The following is a 12440-nucleotide window of genomic DNA, read 5'->3' on the forward strand; positions in this document are numbered from 1 at the left end:
ACTAACCTGGGATTAGACTCCCAGAGCATCCCAAGGACACTCTCCCAGAGTTCACAATGAAATACAGCCTAACTCTGGGGACACACAGTGGTGGTTTCTATAGACTTCAGAGTCTAGAGGTCCCATCCACATGAGACACTGAAAGAAAAGAAAGGCGATACGCCTTGAAAAGCATGCCCAGCTCTGTAAGGTAATTCCTTGAAGTTCTGAGCTGACTCCTGGAGAAGTCAGTGGTGGAAAAAGAAAGGCCTGGCCAAAGAGCATCAAGCTTTCAAAAGTGATCTTAGGAGGTGGCTAAGTGGCACAGTGGATTAGAGCACAGGCCCTGGAGTCAGGAGGACCTGAGTTCAAATCCAGCTTCAGACACTTCATAATTACCAAGCTGTGTGGTCTTGGGCAAGCCACTTAACCCCATTCCTTGCAAAAGCTAAAAAAAAAAAAAAAAAAAAAAAAAAAAAAAAAAAAAAAATGAATGATTACTTTAAGGATGAACAAGACAGTAGAAGCCAAAGCATGGAGCTCTGTGATTAACAAAATAATTACAGAGCTGTGTGGCCTTGGGCAAGCCACTTAACCCCACTGCCTTGCAAAAAAAAAAAAAAAATTGATCTTAGGAAAACAGGAGACAGAGTGGCTAGGAAAGCTAGGCCCATACCTGGGGGGAGAAAAAATGGGGAACAGAAAGGAGCTGTATTAAGCATCATGTACAGCAGATGCACTCTTTTAATGGAAAAAACCTAGGAATGAACAAGAAGATAATAAACACATAACTGAATATGGATGAAACAAGTGCACTTTTGGGATCAGACATCCAGGTTAAAGGTTTGGTCTCGCAAACCGCTCCAGTATCTTTGCAAAGAAAACCCCAAATGGAGTTACAAAGAGTTGGACACAACTAGACAACAAAAAAAGAAGAAAGTCACAGAAGACTTGGGTTCAAAGCCTACTCTGATGGGAGCTCCCTAAACCTGTGAGACTCTGATCAATCCCATCTTTCTGAACCTCAGATCCTCCTCTATAAAACAAAAGGTCTGGATGCAGATTATATCACATTTGAGATCTAAATTTCTGATCGAAAATGGAAAGATTCCTTGACTAACAGTCAGCAGACCCAGGTCCTTGTTCTAGTACAAGTGATCTGATTTTGTATGACTGTGAATCCCTCTGGGCACCGTCTGTAAAATGAGAGGAAAGAAGGCAATGTTCATGTTTGGTGTTTCTCCAGTGGTAATAAAAAGGGAAATTTGAAATAAGTAACATCTCACACCTTATACCAAGATAAGGTCAAAATGGGTACAGGATTTAGACAAAAAGGGCAGGGGCAGCCAGATGGTCCAGTGGATAAAGCACCAGTCCTGGAGTCAGGAAGACCTCAGTTCAAATGTGACCTCAGGGGTGGCTAGGTGGTGCAGTGGATACAGCACAGACCCTGCAGTCTGGGGTACCTGAGTTCAAATCCGGCCTCAGACACTTAATAATTACCTAGCTGTGTGACCTTGGGCAAGTCACTTAACCCCACTGCCTTGCAAAAATAAAAAACAAAACAAAACAAAAACAAAAACATGAGTGGGTAGATTTCAGAAAGTCCTGGGAAGACTTTCATGAACTGATCCTGAGTGAAGTGAATAGACCCAGGAGAACATTGTACAGCAACATTGTGAGATGATCAAGCTTCTCTCAGCAGTTCAATGATCAAGGTCAATCCTGAAAAATCTATTATGGAAAATGCCATCCACAACCAGAGAAAAAAATGAGTCTGAATGCAGATGATTAATATGGAAATATGTTAAACATGAAAAAAAATTGATGCCACTTCTTTTCTAAGATCTAGAGAAATTAAGAGGCTGGTATGGACCTAACCACAAATGTACAATCAACTTCTTCTCCCAGTTAGGAGACACTTGAAATCTCTTATCTCCTTGGACCTGGGATAAGCAAGATATCACAGTCAAGCAGCTAAGGGCCTTCTGCTTCAAGGTCTCCCCTGGAAGATCATGACTTCACAAAGAAGCCCATTATAGCTGTGGACAGTTTGGTTAAGGAAATATGCCCATATGTGAAGGAACAATATGTTCTGCCCCTCCCCCATCATCCCATGGTCTAAGCAGAAGGAGGCCAACAAGATTAGGATATCCCTTCCAACGTGCCCATTCACAGTCAGGCTGCCATCTATGTCTGCTTGGCTTTAATAGTTTTGTCAATGACCTGATTAAGGAGTCAAATGAGGAACAAGGTGGGTAGTTACCTGCAGAAAGGATTCCACCCAACCTTCCAAAGCTCCTGCCAAGAGGAGAAAACACAACCCCTTGAGGACTTCTCCAACTTAGCTCCAAACTCTTTTCCAGCCCAATTCCCCTCCATGTACTCTATGTTCCAGGTAAACTGGGCTCACATTCCCTGCTTCCGTGGATGTGCACAGTCTTGTCCTCCATGAGTCCTTAGCCTATCCAAGGCTAGACTATGGGACTTATTCCTCTATAAAATCTTGCATGACTCAATCATTAAACATTCTCTCTCCTGTATACACTTTCTGTTTGTTTTTGTTTTTAGATTTTTGCAAGGCAAATGGGGTTAAGTGGCTTGCCCAAGGCCACACAGCTAGGCAATTATTAAGTGTCTGAGACCAGATTTGAACCCAGGTACTCCTGACTCCAAGGCTGGTACTTTATCCACTATGCCACCTAGCTGCCCTCCTGTATACACTTTCACATTTAACTGATATAGGAGTTGGTTTTGCTGAATTGCTTACCTCCCCCTCTTTATTGTATTTTTTGCGAAGAGGGCAAGTTTTGGGTGGGGGAGGGATACTTTGATCCCTTTGATGTAATTGATGGAAAAGTCAAAGATAATCAACAAAGTTTTTAAAGTCCTCTTCTTAGGCCCAAAAGGCAATCAAACTGTGCATACCCTTTGATCCAGCAACACCACTACTAGGTATGTATCCCAAAGAGATCATTAAAAAAGGGGCAAAGATCCATATGAACAAAAATATCTATAACAGATCTTTTGGTTGAGGCGAAGAATTGAAAATTGAGGGCATGTCCATATATTGGGAAATGGCTAAATTCATATGGTATATGAATGGGATAGAACAGTACTGTTGTGTAAGACATGAGCAGGTGGATTTCAGGAAAACCTTTAAAGACTTGCAAGAATTTGTGCTTAGTGAACAAAACCAGGAGAACATTGTATACATTAATAGAAACATTGTGGAGTGACTACAGTGGCATACTGGATAGAACACCAGCCCTGGAGTCAGGAGGACCTGGGTTCAAATCCAACCTCAGACATTTAATAATTTCCTCACTGTGTGACCTTGGCCAAGTCATTTAACCCCACTGCCGTGCAAAAAACAAAAAAGAAAAGAAACATTGCCCAATAACTATGATGTATGCAGCTCCTCTCAGGAGTACAATGGTCTAAGACAAATCTTAAGGACTTGTGATGGAAAATACCATCCACATCCAGAGAACTATGGTATCTAAATGCAGAGCAAAATATATTATTTTCAATTTTTAAAATAGTTCATACCTTGTTTTTTCCCTCTCATCTTTTTCCTATTATTGAAATATATTTAACATACATGTATAACTTATGTCAGATTATGCCTTGTCAAGGAGAGAGGATAGGGAGGAACTCAAAATCTTGAAAACTATCTTTGCAAGTAGTTGGAAAAATAAATAAATTTTTAAAAGAAGTTTTCAATCTTCCCCAGTGTGCTAGAGCATTGTCTAGCCCTCTCCCTTGCTCCTATTGCATCCAACTCTGTATTCTGTTTATTAGTGTATAAGACACAGCCCCACTTGCACTATTAGGTCAGGGCCTGTGTCATATTTCATCTTTATAAACCCTGCACTAAATACTGTGACTCTGCACACAGAAGGCATTAAAGAAACATTTCTCAAATTTAATGGAATCCTTCATGTGAAGACAGCCTGAATTCTTGCAGGATATCATTTCTAATCTCCTTAGCTCAGTCACTTCTAAATATATTGTGGCTCATTGTTGATCAAGTCCTTTCCTAAAACATGATACAAAGAGCAAAACCTAGGCCTCCCAAGATGGTGAGACCAGGACAGAATCCAAAGAGGCAGACTCCTGTTCCAAAAACTGACCATTGGGGCGGCTAGGTGGCACAGTGGATAGAGCACCGGCCCTGGAGTCAGGAGTATCTGAGTTCAAGTCCAGTCTCAGACACTTAATACTTAGCTGTGTGGCCTTGGGCAAGTCACTTAATAGCATTTGCCTTGCAAAAACCTAAATAAAAAAAAATCTGCCCATTAAGGCAGCTGATGTCAACTGGTTAGTCAGTTAATCACTAAATTGTAATCTACTACCTCACCCCTTCCCTGTTCCTTTTTACATAAATTACTTTCTTTTTTTTTTGTTTTTTTTTTAGGTTTTTGCAAGGCAATGGGGTTAAGTGGCTTGCCCAAGGCCACACAGCTAGGTAATTATGAAGTGTCTGAGGGCAGATTTGAACCCAGGTCCTCCTGACTCCAGGGCCGGTGCTTTATCCACTGTGTCAACTAACCACCCCTTTGGACAAAAATTCTATGCCCATCTAGTGTTTGGTACTTAGCAAGGAAGACCAAGAGGGGGCCCAGAGTATTGCCAAAATAAAATAGAAATGCTGACATCTCATAAGGAATTTCCTAATTGGCTTAAGGCTTTTGTGCAAAGCCTGAAACAGGAGTCAGGCTTCAGGCAGACCCAGAGAGGGCTTTCTATACAGGTTAAGAAAAAAGCCTGAGCAAAAGGGATAAGATGGCAAAATACAGACAAGTCCAAAAACTAGACTAGGGAGTCTGGCAAGGACAGAAATTATAGATAGGAAAAAGAAGCTGGGCACACTCAGTCCCAAACTGCCCGCCCTATCTAGTGGGTGACAATGACATCATTTAATATTCAGTGGTCATTTCAAACTTGCCCATGAACATGAACAGTATGCTGGATAGTATGCAGGCCTCATTTGAAAGGAGCTTACAGTCTAATGGGGGTGGAAAAAGAGACATACACATAGAATCAGAGAAGAGGTGCAAAGTTACTAGGAGAAATCGGAGAAGGTGGAGCTCACTTTCACCTAGGGAGAGGAGAGGTAGAAGAGGGAGGGTCCAGGAAGGAGAGATGCTCCAATAGAGATGGCAGTGGGGATGGTCACTCTAAACACAGGCAATAGTTTGACCAGACACAGGCTGGACCCGGCAAGGAGGGAGATGAAAGGAGAGTGATACAGTTTAGCTGGCAAGCTGGAGATGGGAAGGACACGGGTATGAAGCTGAATAAGCCAGCGCCTTGAATGTCAACAGTTAATAGGTCTGGTCAGGGAGTCCCTCATGCTTGTGAGAAGTATGAGCATCCTGAGGGCAAAAGTTATTTTTGACCTGGTGGCCCCAAAGCAGAGAATGGAGTTTTGAGAGAAGGGCTTCAAATGTTTATTGAGTTAAATTGAGTCAAAACCAGAGTTCAGGGCCGGCTAGGTGGCGCAGTGGACAGAGCACCGGCCCTGGAGTCAGGAGTACCTGAGTTCAAGTCCAGCTTCAGACACTTAATAATCACCTAGCTGTGTGGCCTTGGGCGAGTCACTTAACCCCACTGGCCTTGCAAAAATAAAGAGGTAGGAGCCTGGGAGGAACTTGGGAAATCATGCTTCTTTCCTCACAGATGCTTGAGGCCAGGGTCTCACATAGGCCAAAGCCAAGATATACCTGAAAGTTACTGATTAACATCATCACTATCATTCCAAAGTCTGCTTTGATGTTGAAATCAAGGATTTATCAATCTTCTTGTACAATTCCAAAAAAATAAGGCTCTTGTGGCATTATAACAAATCAGAAACTAGTTTAAAAAAAAAACAACCAAACTCATCTGGGTAAAATTGCTTTTATATTCCAAATTTCTATTTCCACAAATCATGAATTTTCTAGACAAGGCAAGAGATTCAAATCCATAAGGATAAGATGTTTTGCAGTGATTGCTTCCTTGAAGTCTTACAGATTGTTTTCCTTAGATATGAGGTGACTTGGCCAAGGGATTTCAGTCCATTGTCCTCAGCCTCTAAGCTGGTTCCTGGTAAAAAGTCATTCTCTCTAAAGACTGGTTTTTTTTGTTTGTTTTTTCAAGGCAGTGGGATTAAGTGGCTCGCCCAAGGCCACACAGGCTAGGTGATTATTAAGTGTCTGAGGCTGGATTTGAAGTCAGGTACTCCTGACTCCAGGGCCGGTGTTCAGTCCACTGCACCACCTAGCCGCCCCCTCTAAAGACTCTTAATCCCCCATTCGGCAAGATCTCAAATTGTCAACAAAATATCATTGGTGGGTGTCACAAAACTCAAAATAAAACACATACACCAAAGAAATTTCAGTCCACTTTTTATACAGAAGCTGATAAGATTTAGCTGTCCCTAAAAAATGCAACAGTGAAGAAACTGTAACAAAGGGACAGGACCTGCCAATGTCGTCTGGCCTGTCTTGCTTTTCTAGGCATGTTCAGACTGGCAATGATATAGCCGACATGCAGCTAGTGGGGCAGCTACTTGGGGTTGCAAAGGTTGTCTGCACCTCTAAGAGCTAGACCCAAACTGGCAGGGCTTGGACCCCCACGGAGCTGCTGCTCTCCACACGGGACATGCTTCTTCTCAAACTGATCTAACCTGTACAAAACCCAAGAGTGCAGAGAGGAGTCCAGAATCTTGGTCATTATTGGTCAGGAACAAACCTACACGGCTTTGTCTTTTCAAAAAGATCATAGAGGAGAAAACTGCTCTCTCAATACCAATGTGGCACCGAGAAGGGTTCCAGGGGAGCTGTCTTCAAATGTCTGAAAGGCAGCCAGCCATGGGGGTCTAGAGGTCACAGGCTTGAGCTGGGACTACAAAGGACCCCAGGTTGCCTTCTCACTAAGCAAAGTCTGAAGGGCCACTGGGCATGGAAGTAAAGGGGATGCAGTTGGGCTAGAGGAACTCTGATGTCCCTGCCCGCTCAGATTCATGGATGTCTACCAGGAGACTGTGGAGAATGAGATTCTCTTGAGGGCACAACTATCTACTTTTCTAACTGCCCCTCAGCACATGGTATTCAGGAAGAGCTTGTTTATTCATTTATCCTTAGTCCAAACAAAGTCACCATGTCCCAAAAGTTCTTTCAGAGAAAAATCCCTGAAGTGAGACAAGACACCTACCTCCCAGGCAGGCAAGCTGAGCTGCTAATACTCAATTATAGGACGGCCCCATTGAAGCTTTAGCCAGCTTTTGTGTCATTGGGGTCCCACCCCAAGCAAGGCTCCACCTTCCCTGTCTCTTGGTGATTTGGTTGAGGAGTCCATGGAGACTTTGCTTATGACATGAAAAAGCTGGAGCATAGCTCTTGCACATGAGAGCCAAAGGAGAATGGAGACAAAGCCAACTCTCAGGGAGGTAGGTGTGGCCTAGGGACAGGCAGAGATGCCCCAGGCACAGAAAGAAGGCTAAAGCAAAGCATTCCATTATATGTTCACATACATATTTTATAGTCTTCATTTTTTATACAGGAAATATAAAAATACAACACTAAAGTTTTAAATTGTGTAAAGCTAAAGTATTACATAAGGAGGCCGGGATTGTATTAGAAGAAAATGCTTCATTCTGAAAGAGAAATCTTGTTTCAGCAAGAACCAAAGATGCCCCTGCCCCACTTGCCCTCAGTCTAAGTCTCAGAGTCTGAGAGAAGCAGCACTTCCACCCCCAGCCCGCCCTAAACCACCATCCAGGAAAATAAGCCTCATGAAGACACATTGGGCACCTGCCTCTGGGCGTGCTACGGTCGGGGGCACTAAGGAAGGTCAGGGAAAAAAGGCTTACTCTCCAAGTGACTGTCAAAGGGTTCAATGTCAAAAATGGATATGGTTTTGCCCATGGAAATAACATGAAAGATGTGTTACCCATCTGAGCCCTCCTCTATCTGGTGACTAGGGGCTTCTCAGGGCAGGGCTATTATGTCTCTATATGTTCCCCCAGCTCTTAGCACAGCCGCAGCCCTGCAGAGGCGGCATTTCCAAAATGCTCACCCATTCACTTATTCCTTCATTCATGACACAAGTCAGTCCCAACATCCTTCCTCTGTGGGGGCCTGCATTTTACCCTCATCCTTTTACCACCCCCTTAAGATTCTCCCTTCTCTGGCTCTGGTATTCCAAATTCTAGCATTCTTCTTCTAGAAAGGGCTGCAATGTCACCTCCTTCATCAGGTGGCCTTTCTTCATCCTCTGCCATCCCCCAGAGCTCTTGGGCCCCTCTTTCCTGCCCTCATGTCTCGTCTATACAGCCCTTTGCTCCTCCACCAGGCTGCTCCATGAAGCAGCAGCTGTCTTTCTGGGGCTTCCCAGAGCCCCAAGCCAGCGTGGGATACTACACAAAGTGTAGCTCAATGGGTGGTTGTCGAAGAATTATAAATTGTGATTTGGCTAGAGACTGGTTTTAGGACCTCTGATGGCCCTTCCTGTGAGAAGTCTGAATGTCAGAAATTCTAAAGTTCATTCTATGTAAAATTAATAGAGAAGTAAGAAGAGGCCGGCTTCCCGCTATAGCCATATAGCTTCCTGACGTGAGCCCTTCCATCCTGAAGGTAGTGCTAGGGGCACAAAAGAAACAAAAACTGGGGCCTCACAACTTTTAATCTGTCTGCAAGTCAAATACATGCACACATGCTCAAAGCCAACTTTTTTAAGATTATACCAACACAGGGGTGGCTAGGTGACACAGTGGACAGGCCCTGGAGTCAGCAGGACCGGAGTTCAAATCCGGCCTCAGACACTTCATAATGACCTAGCTGTGTGGCCTTGGGCAAATCATTTCACCCCATTTGCCTTGCAAAAGCTGGAAAAAAAAATTTAAAAAAATTATACCAACCCAGCACAGAAACAGTATGAAGAGGATGGGGCTGCCTTCTATGGGGGGAGGGGGAGAAGCAAAACTGTGAAGTTGGAACGCTTACAGAAAATGCCAGGTGGGAACTGCCATGGCATAGGGTGGGAGAACCAAAGGCAGAACACGGCAGCAGCACAAGCGCAGGGCCCACTCCCTGCCCGGCTGTCTACCCAAGCCCAGGGTGGCGCAGGCGGGGGCAAGTTCTGAAGGAGAGTGGCAGGGGCTGGTGAAGGGAGCCGAGGCCGCCGTGAAGGCCCTGAAGACCCCTGGGCAGGGGCGTTGGGGGGGCCCAGGCCTGCACAAGTCACAGCCAATGCGGGGGGCACTGGCCTCACAAACCCGCGGAACCAGAAAAACACGCGTGTCGGTGGCCGGGGCGGGCAGCCACCCTGACGCGGGTGTGCCCGCATGCCCTGTGGGCACCCCACGGGCACGCAGGGAGGGGCCTGCGCTGGGGGCACGGGGGGCTCTGGCGGAGCCCGCGGGGCGGGTGCCGCACCCCACGCGCGGGAGCGCAAAGACGGGGCCCTTCCCGGGCCTCACTGCAGAATGCCTTTGGGGGGCGGGGGGGTGCCAGCGGGAGCCCCAAGGCCGGGGCAGGATCCGAACCCGGGCCCCGGGCTCTTCGCCCCGCACCTGCCCCCGAGTGAGGGCGGGGAGCCCCCCGAAGCTGCCCCGGGCCTCAGTTTCCCCCTCCGTCGCACGGCCCCCCGGGGACTCGCGTATCTCGCGGAGGGTTACCGGACGGATCGGTGCTTTGCCCGAATCCTCCGCTGGCCGGGGCGGGGGGGGGGGGGCCCGGCTCGCGCGCGGACTTCCACATCCGGGTCCCCCCGCCCCCGCGGCCCCCTCCGCCGCCCCCCACGTCCGGGCGCGCCCCGCCCCCTCCTCACCACGGCGCCGGCCACGGCGTGGACCAGGCTCTCGTAGGACAGCACGGCGGCCATGGCGTCGGCTCCGGTCCGAGCCCGGGGGACGCTGGGGCCGCGGCTGGCCCGGCGGGGGGCCGGAGAGGAGGCGGAGGCCGGCCCGGAGTCGGGCTCCCAGCGCCGCAGGCCCCGCCCCCGCCGGCCCCGCCCCCGCCGCCGCCGCCGGCCCCGCCATGCCAACCGCTTCCGGGTCGCCCGGCGCTGCCGGAGCGGGGGGGGGGGGGCGCCGGGGGCGGGCGCTCGGGGAGCCAATCGGAGGCGGCGGCGTTCCCCCCCCCCCCCCGCCGGCCCGCCGTGTCCGGGCCCCCCACGGCTCCCGGGCGCCCCGAGCCGCCCGCGCCCTCCGCGCCCTCCGCGCCCGGCTTCTCTCCGGGCCCCCCACGGCTCTCCGGGCGCCCCGAGCCTCCCGGCTTCTCTCCGGGCCCCCTCGGCGCTTCCTGGGCGGGCGCCAGGGCCTGACCACGTGCTGAGGCAGGCGGGGAGGCCGCGGTGGGCAGGGGCACCGGGCGGGCAGGCCCCCGCGCCCCGCGCCCCGCGCCCCGCGCCCCGCGCCCCGCGCCTCTGCTCCCCTCCAGCCACCGGCCCGGCCCGCACACGCCCTGGCGCTTCCCCCGTCTGGGCGCCTGGCCCGGGCCCTCTCCTCGCCCCGTCTGCCCAGCCAGCCCGTTATCACTTCGTTCTCTTAATTACTGTAGAAGCCGCAGAGCCCATGCCACCCGTCTGCGCCCCAGAGGCCGAGGCCAGGCCCACCCAGACTCTGAAACCAGTCACCAGAAACGCAGGCAGCGGCTTCTGAGCCCCCAGAGCTTCCCGCTGGCATCTCACATCTTTCCAATCAGACGCAGCATTTGAGTTGCCAATGTAAAGACTGGCAACTCTGGGGGGGGCGAGACTGAATGTCAGGTCCTTGAGAGCAGGGATCGCTTCATTACGTTCCCCTCACCTGTGGGGCCGTCTGAGCCACAGTATGCACGGAATAGTTACCTATCGATTGATTCAGAGAGGCTAGCATGTTGAAATTCTAATTTAGGTTCCATTAGGTTTGCAGGGCTTTTTGGCATCTGATTAGTAGGGTGGCACAGTGGAGAAAGTGCTGGGCCTTAGGAATTCTCGTCTAAGTTCAAATCTTACCTCAGATGCTACCTGTGTGACCTTGGGCAAGTCACTTCACCCTGTTTACCTCTGTAAAATGAGCTGGAGAAGGAAACGGCAAACCGCAGCAGTATCTTTGCCAAGAAAACTTGAAATGGGGTCACAGAGTCAGATATGACTGAACAAGGTTTGTTGAAGGTCTAGCGATGGGAGATTTGAAAGGGGCAGTAGAAAGACCTCGACCCCTGCTTCCACCTCATGCCCCCAATCGTCCTTGTCAAACCTCAATCTACACTTAGGAGCCTAAGTATTCATTCCTCGCCTATATTCCTCAAAACTTGCCCACACCTGCCCTCGGGAAGCAGTACCTCCTGACTGCAGAAGGGAAGGGGCCTGAGCGTGTCTCTGTTCACTTCCTGACAGGGAAAGTATTCTGGGGGTGTTGAACTAGCTCTCCTCCTGAAGAAACATATATCATGGTGCTGGAGAGGGAGTCGGGAAGACTCAAGTTCAGATCCAAGCCTCATTTATGGGGTGACCCTGGCTGAGTCACTTCTTTGACAGTTTCCGAGAAGTAAAACAACAGTAGCACCTACTTCCTTTTGGGAAGGTGGTTGTGACCTAACCATTGTGCAGCTTGGCACTGTCACACGGTAGTTGCTACCATAAAATTATAGGGGTTACTATTCTAGAGTTTTGTGGAGGGGACCATGAGAGGACAAACTGAGGCCCTTGGATAGACCAGAAATATCCCTTTCCCGCAGGGGACACCAGCTCATGGGCATAGCACCGGTGGGGAGGCTAGGACAGGACTATGATTTCACTGGAATAAACACCCTCGACTAGTGCAAGCAAGCCATCTCTAGTGACTCACTCAGGATCATGCATGGAGGATGGATCAGAGGCAAAACCCAGCTCTTAAAGTCAGAAGTCATTTTCCTATCTTCTTGGGTCTACTGCTTCTTTAAAAAATTATGAGGGGCAGCTGAGTGGTACAATGGTTCGAAGCCCTGAAGTCAAACCCAGTGCTACTTATTGTGTGACTTGGACATCACTTAACCCAAACCCAATTCCTAAAATAGGGAGATCATTATGGATGCCCTTCTAGGTCTTATCTCTGCATTTCTAATAATCATCTCAATGATTCCACTATCATCCCAAGGAGGCAACCAAATAAGTTCTATATTTGGAGCTGATGTGATGTGATGAGAGCCAGGATTTGAACCCAAGTCCTCCATCTCTAGAGCTGTGCCATAGGCATCTTCCATGTAATATGACAGAGAGCAGCATACCATCTCTTCCCCTTACCCCATCAGTCTTCCTCCTTATCCAGCACCAATCCTGTTGGTTTCCACCTAACACTCTTCTGGCTCAGGTCTGTCACTCCTGACCCATGATTCTGCCACTATCCGTCCTTCCCTAGCCTCGACTCCACTCCCTCGGGTCATGGAGTGTTGACAAGTGCTTCCAGTCCAATCTCCACTTTGGCATCCCAAGGCCTTTCCTTCAGCTCCTCT

At 48.9% G+C, this 12440-nt stretch overlaps 1 protein-coding gene across 2 annotated transcripts in view; it reads right to left on the bottom strand.

The window, feature by feature from the left end:
• SLC25A17 (solute carrier family 25 member 17) overlaps positions 1 to 9965 on the bottom strand; it is a 32345-nt gene extending 22380 nt beyond the window's left edge. For both annotated transcript variants that reach the window (XM_074227006.1, XM_074227005.1), the window contains exon 1: positions 9796 to 9965. In XM_074227006.1, coding sequence (XP_074083107.1) covers positions 9796 to 9849 — 54 coding nt within the window. In that variant the 5' untranslated portion in view covers positions 9850 to 9965. The remainder of the gene's footprint in view (positions 1 to 9795) is intronic.
• Between the last annotated feature and the right edge of the window lie 2475 nt (positions 9966 to 12440).

This window comes from Macrotis lagotis, chromosome 2, assembly GCF_037893015.1.
Source record: "Macrotis lagotis isolate mMagLag1 chromosome 2, bilby.v1.9.chrom.fasta, whole genome shotgun sequence".
In the NCBI taxonomy this organism is placed as follows: domain Eukaryota; kingdom Metazoa; phylum Chordata; class Mammalia; order Peramelemorphia; family Peramelidae; genus Macrotis; species Macrotis lagotis.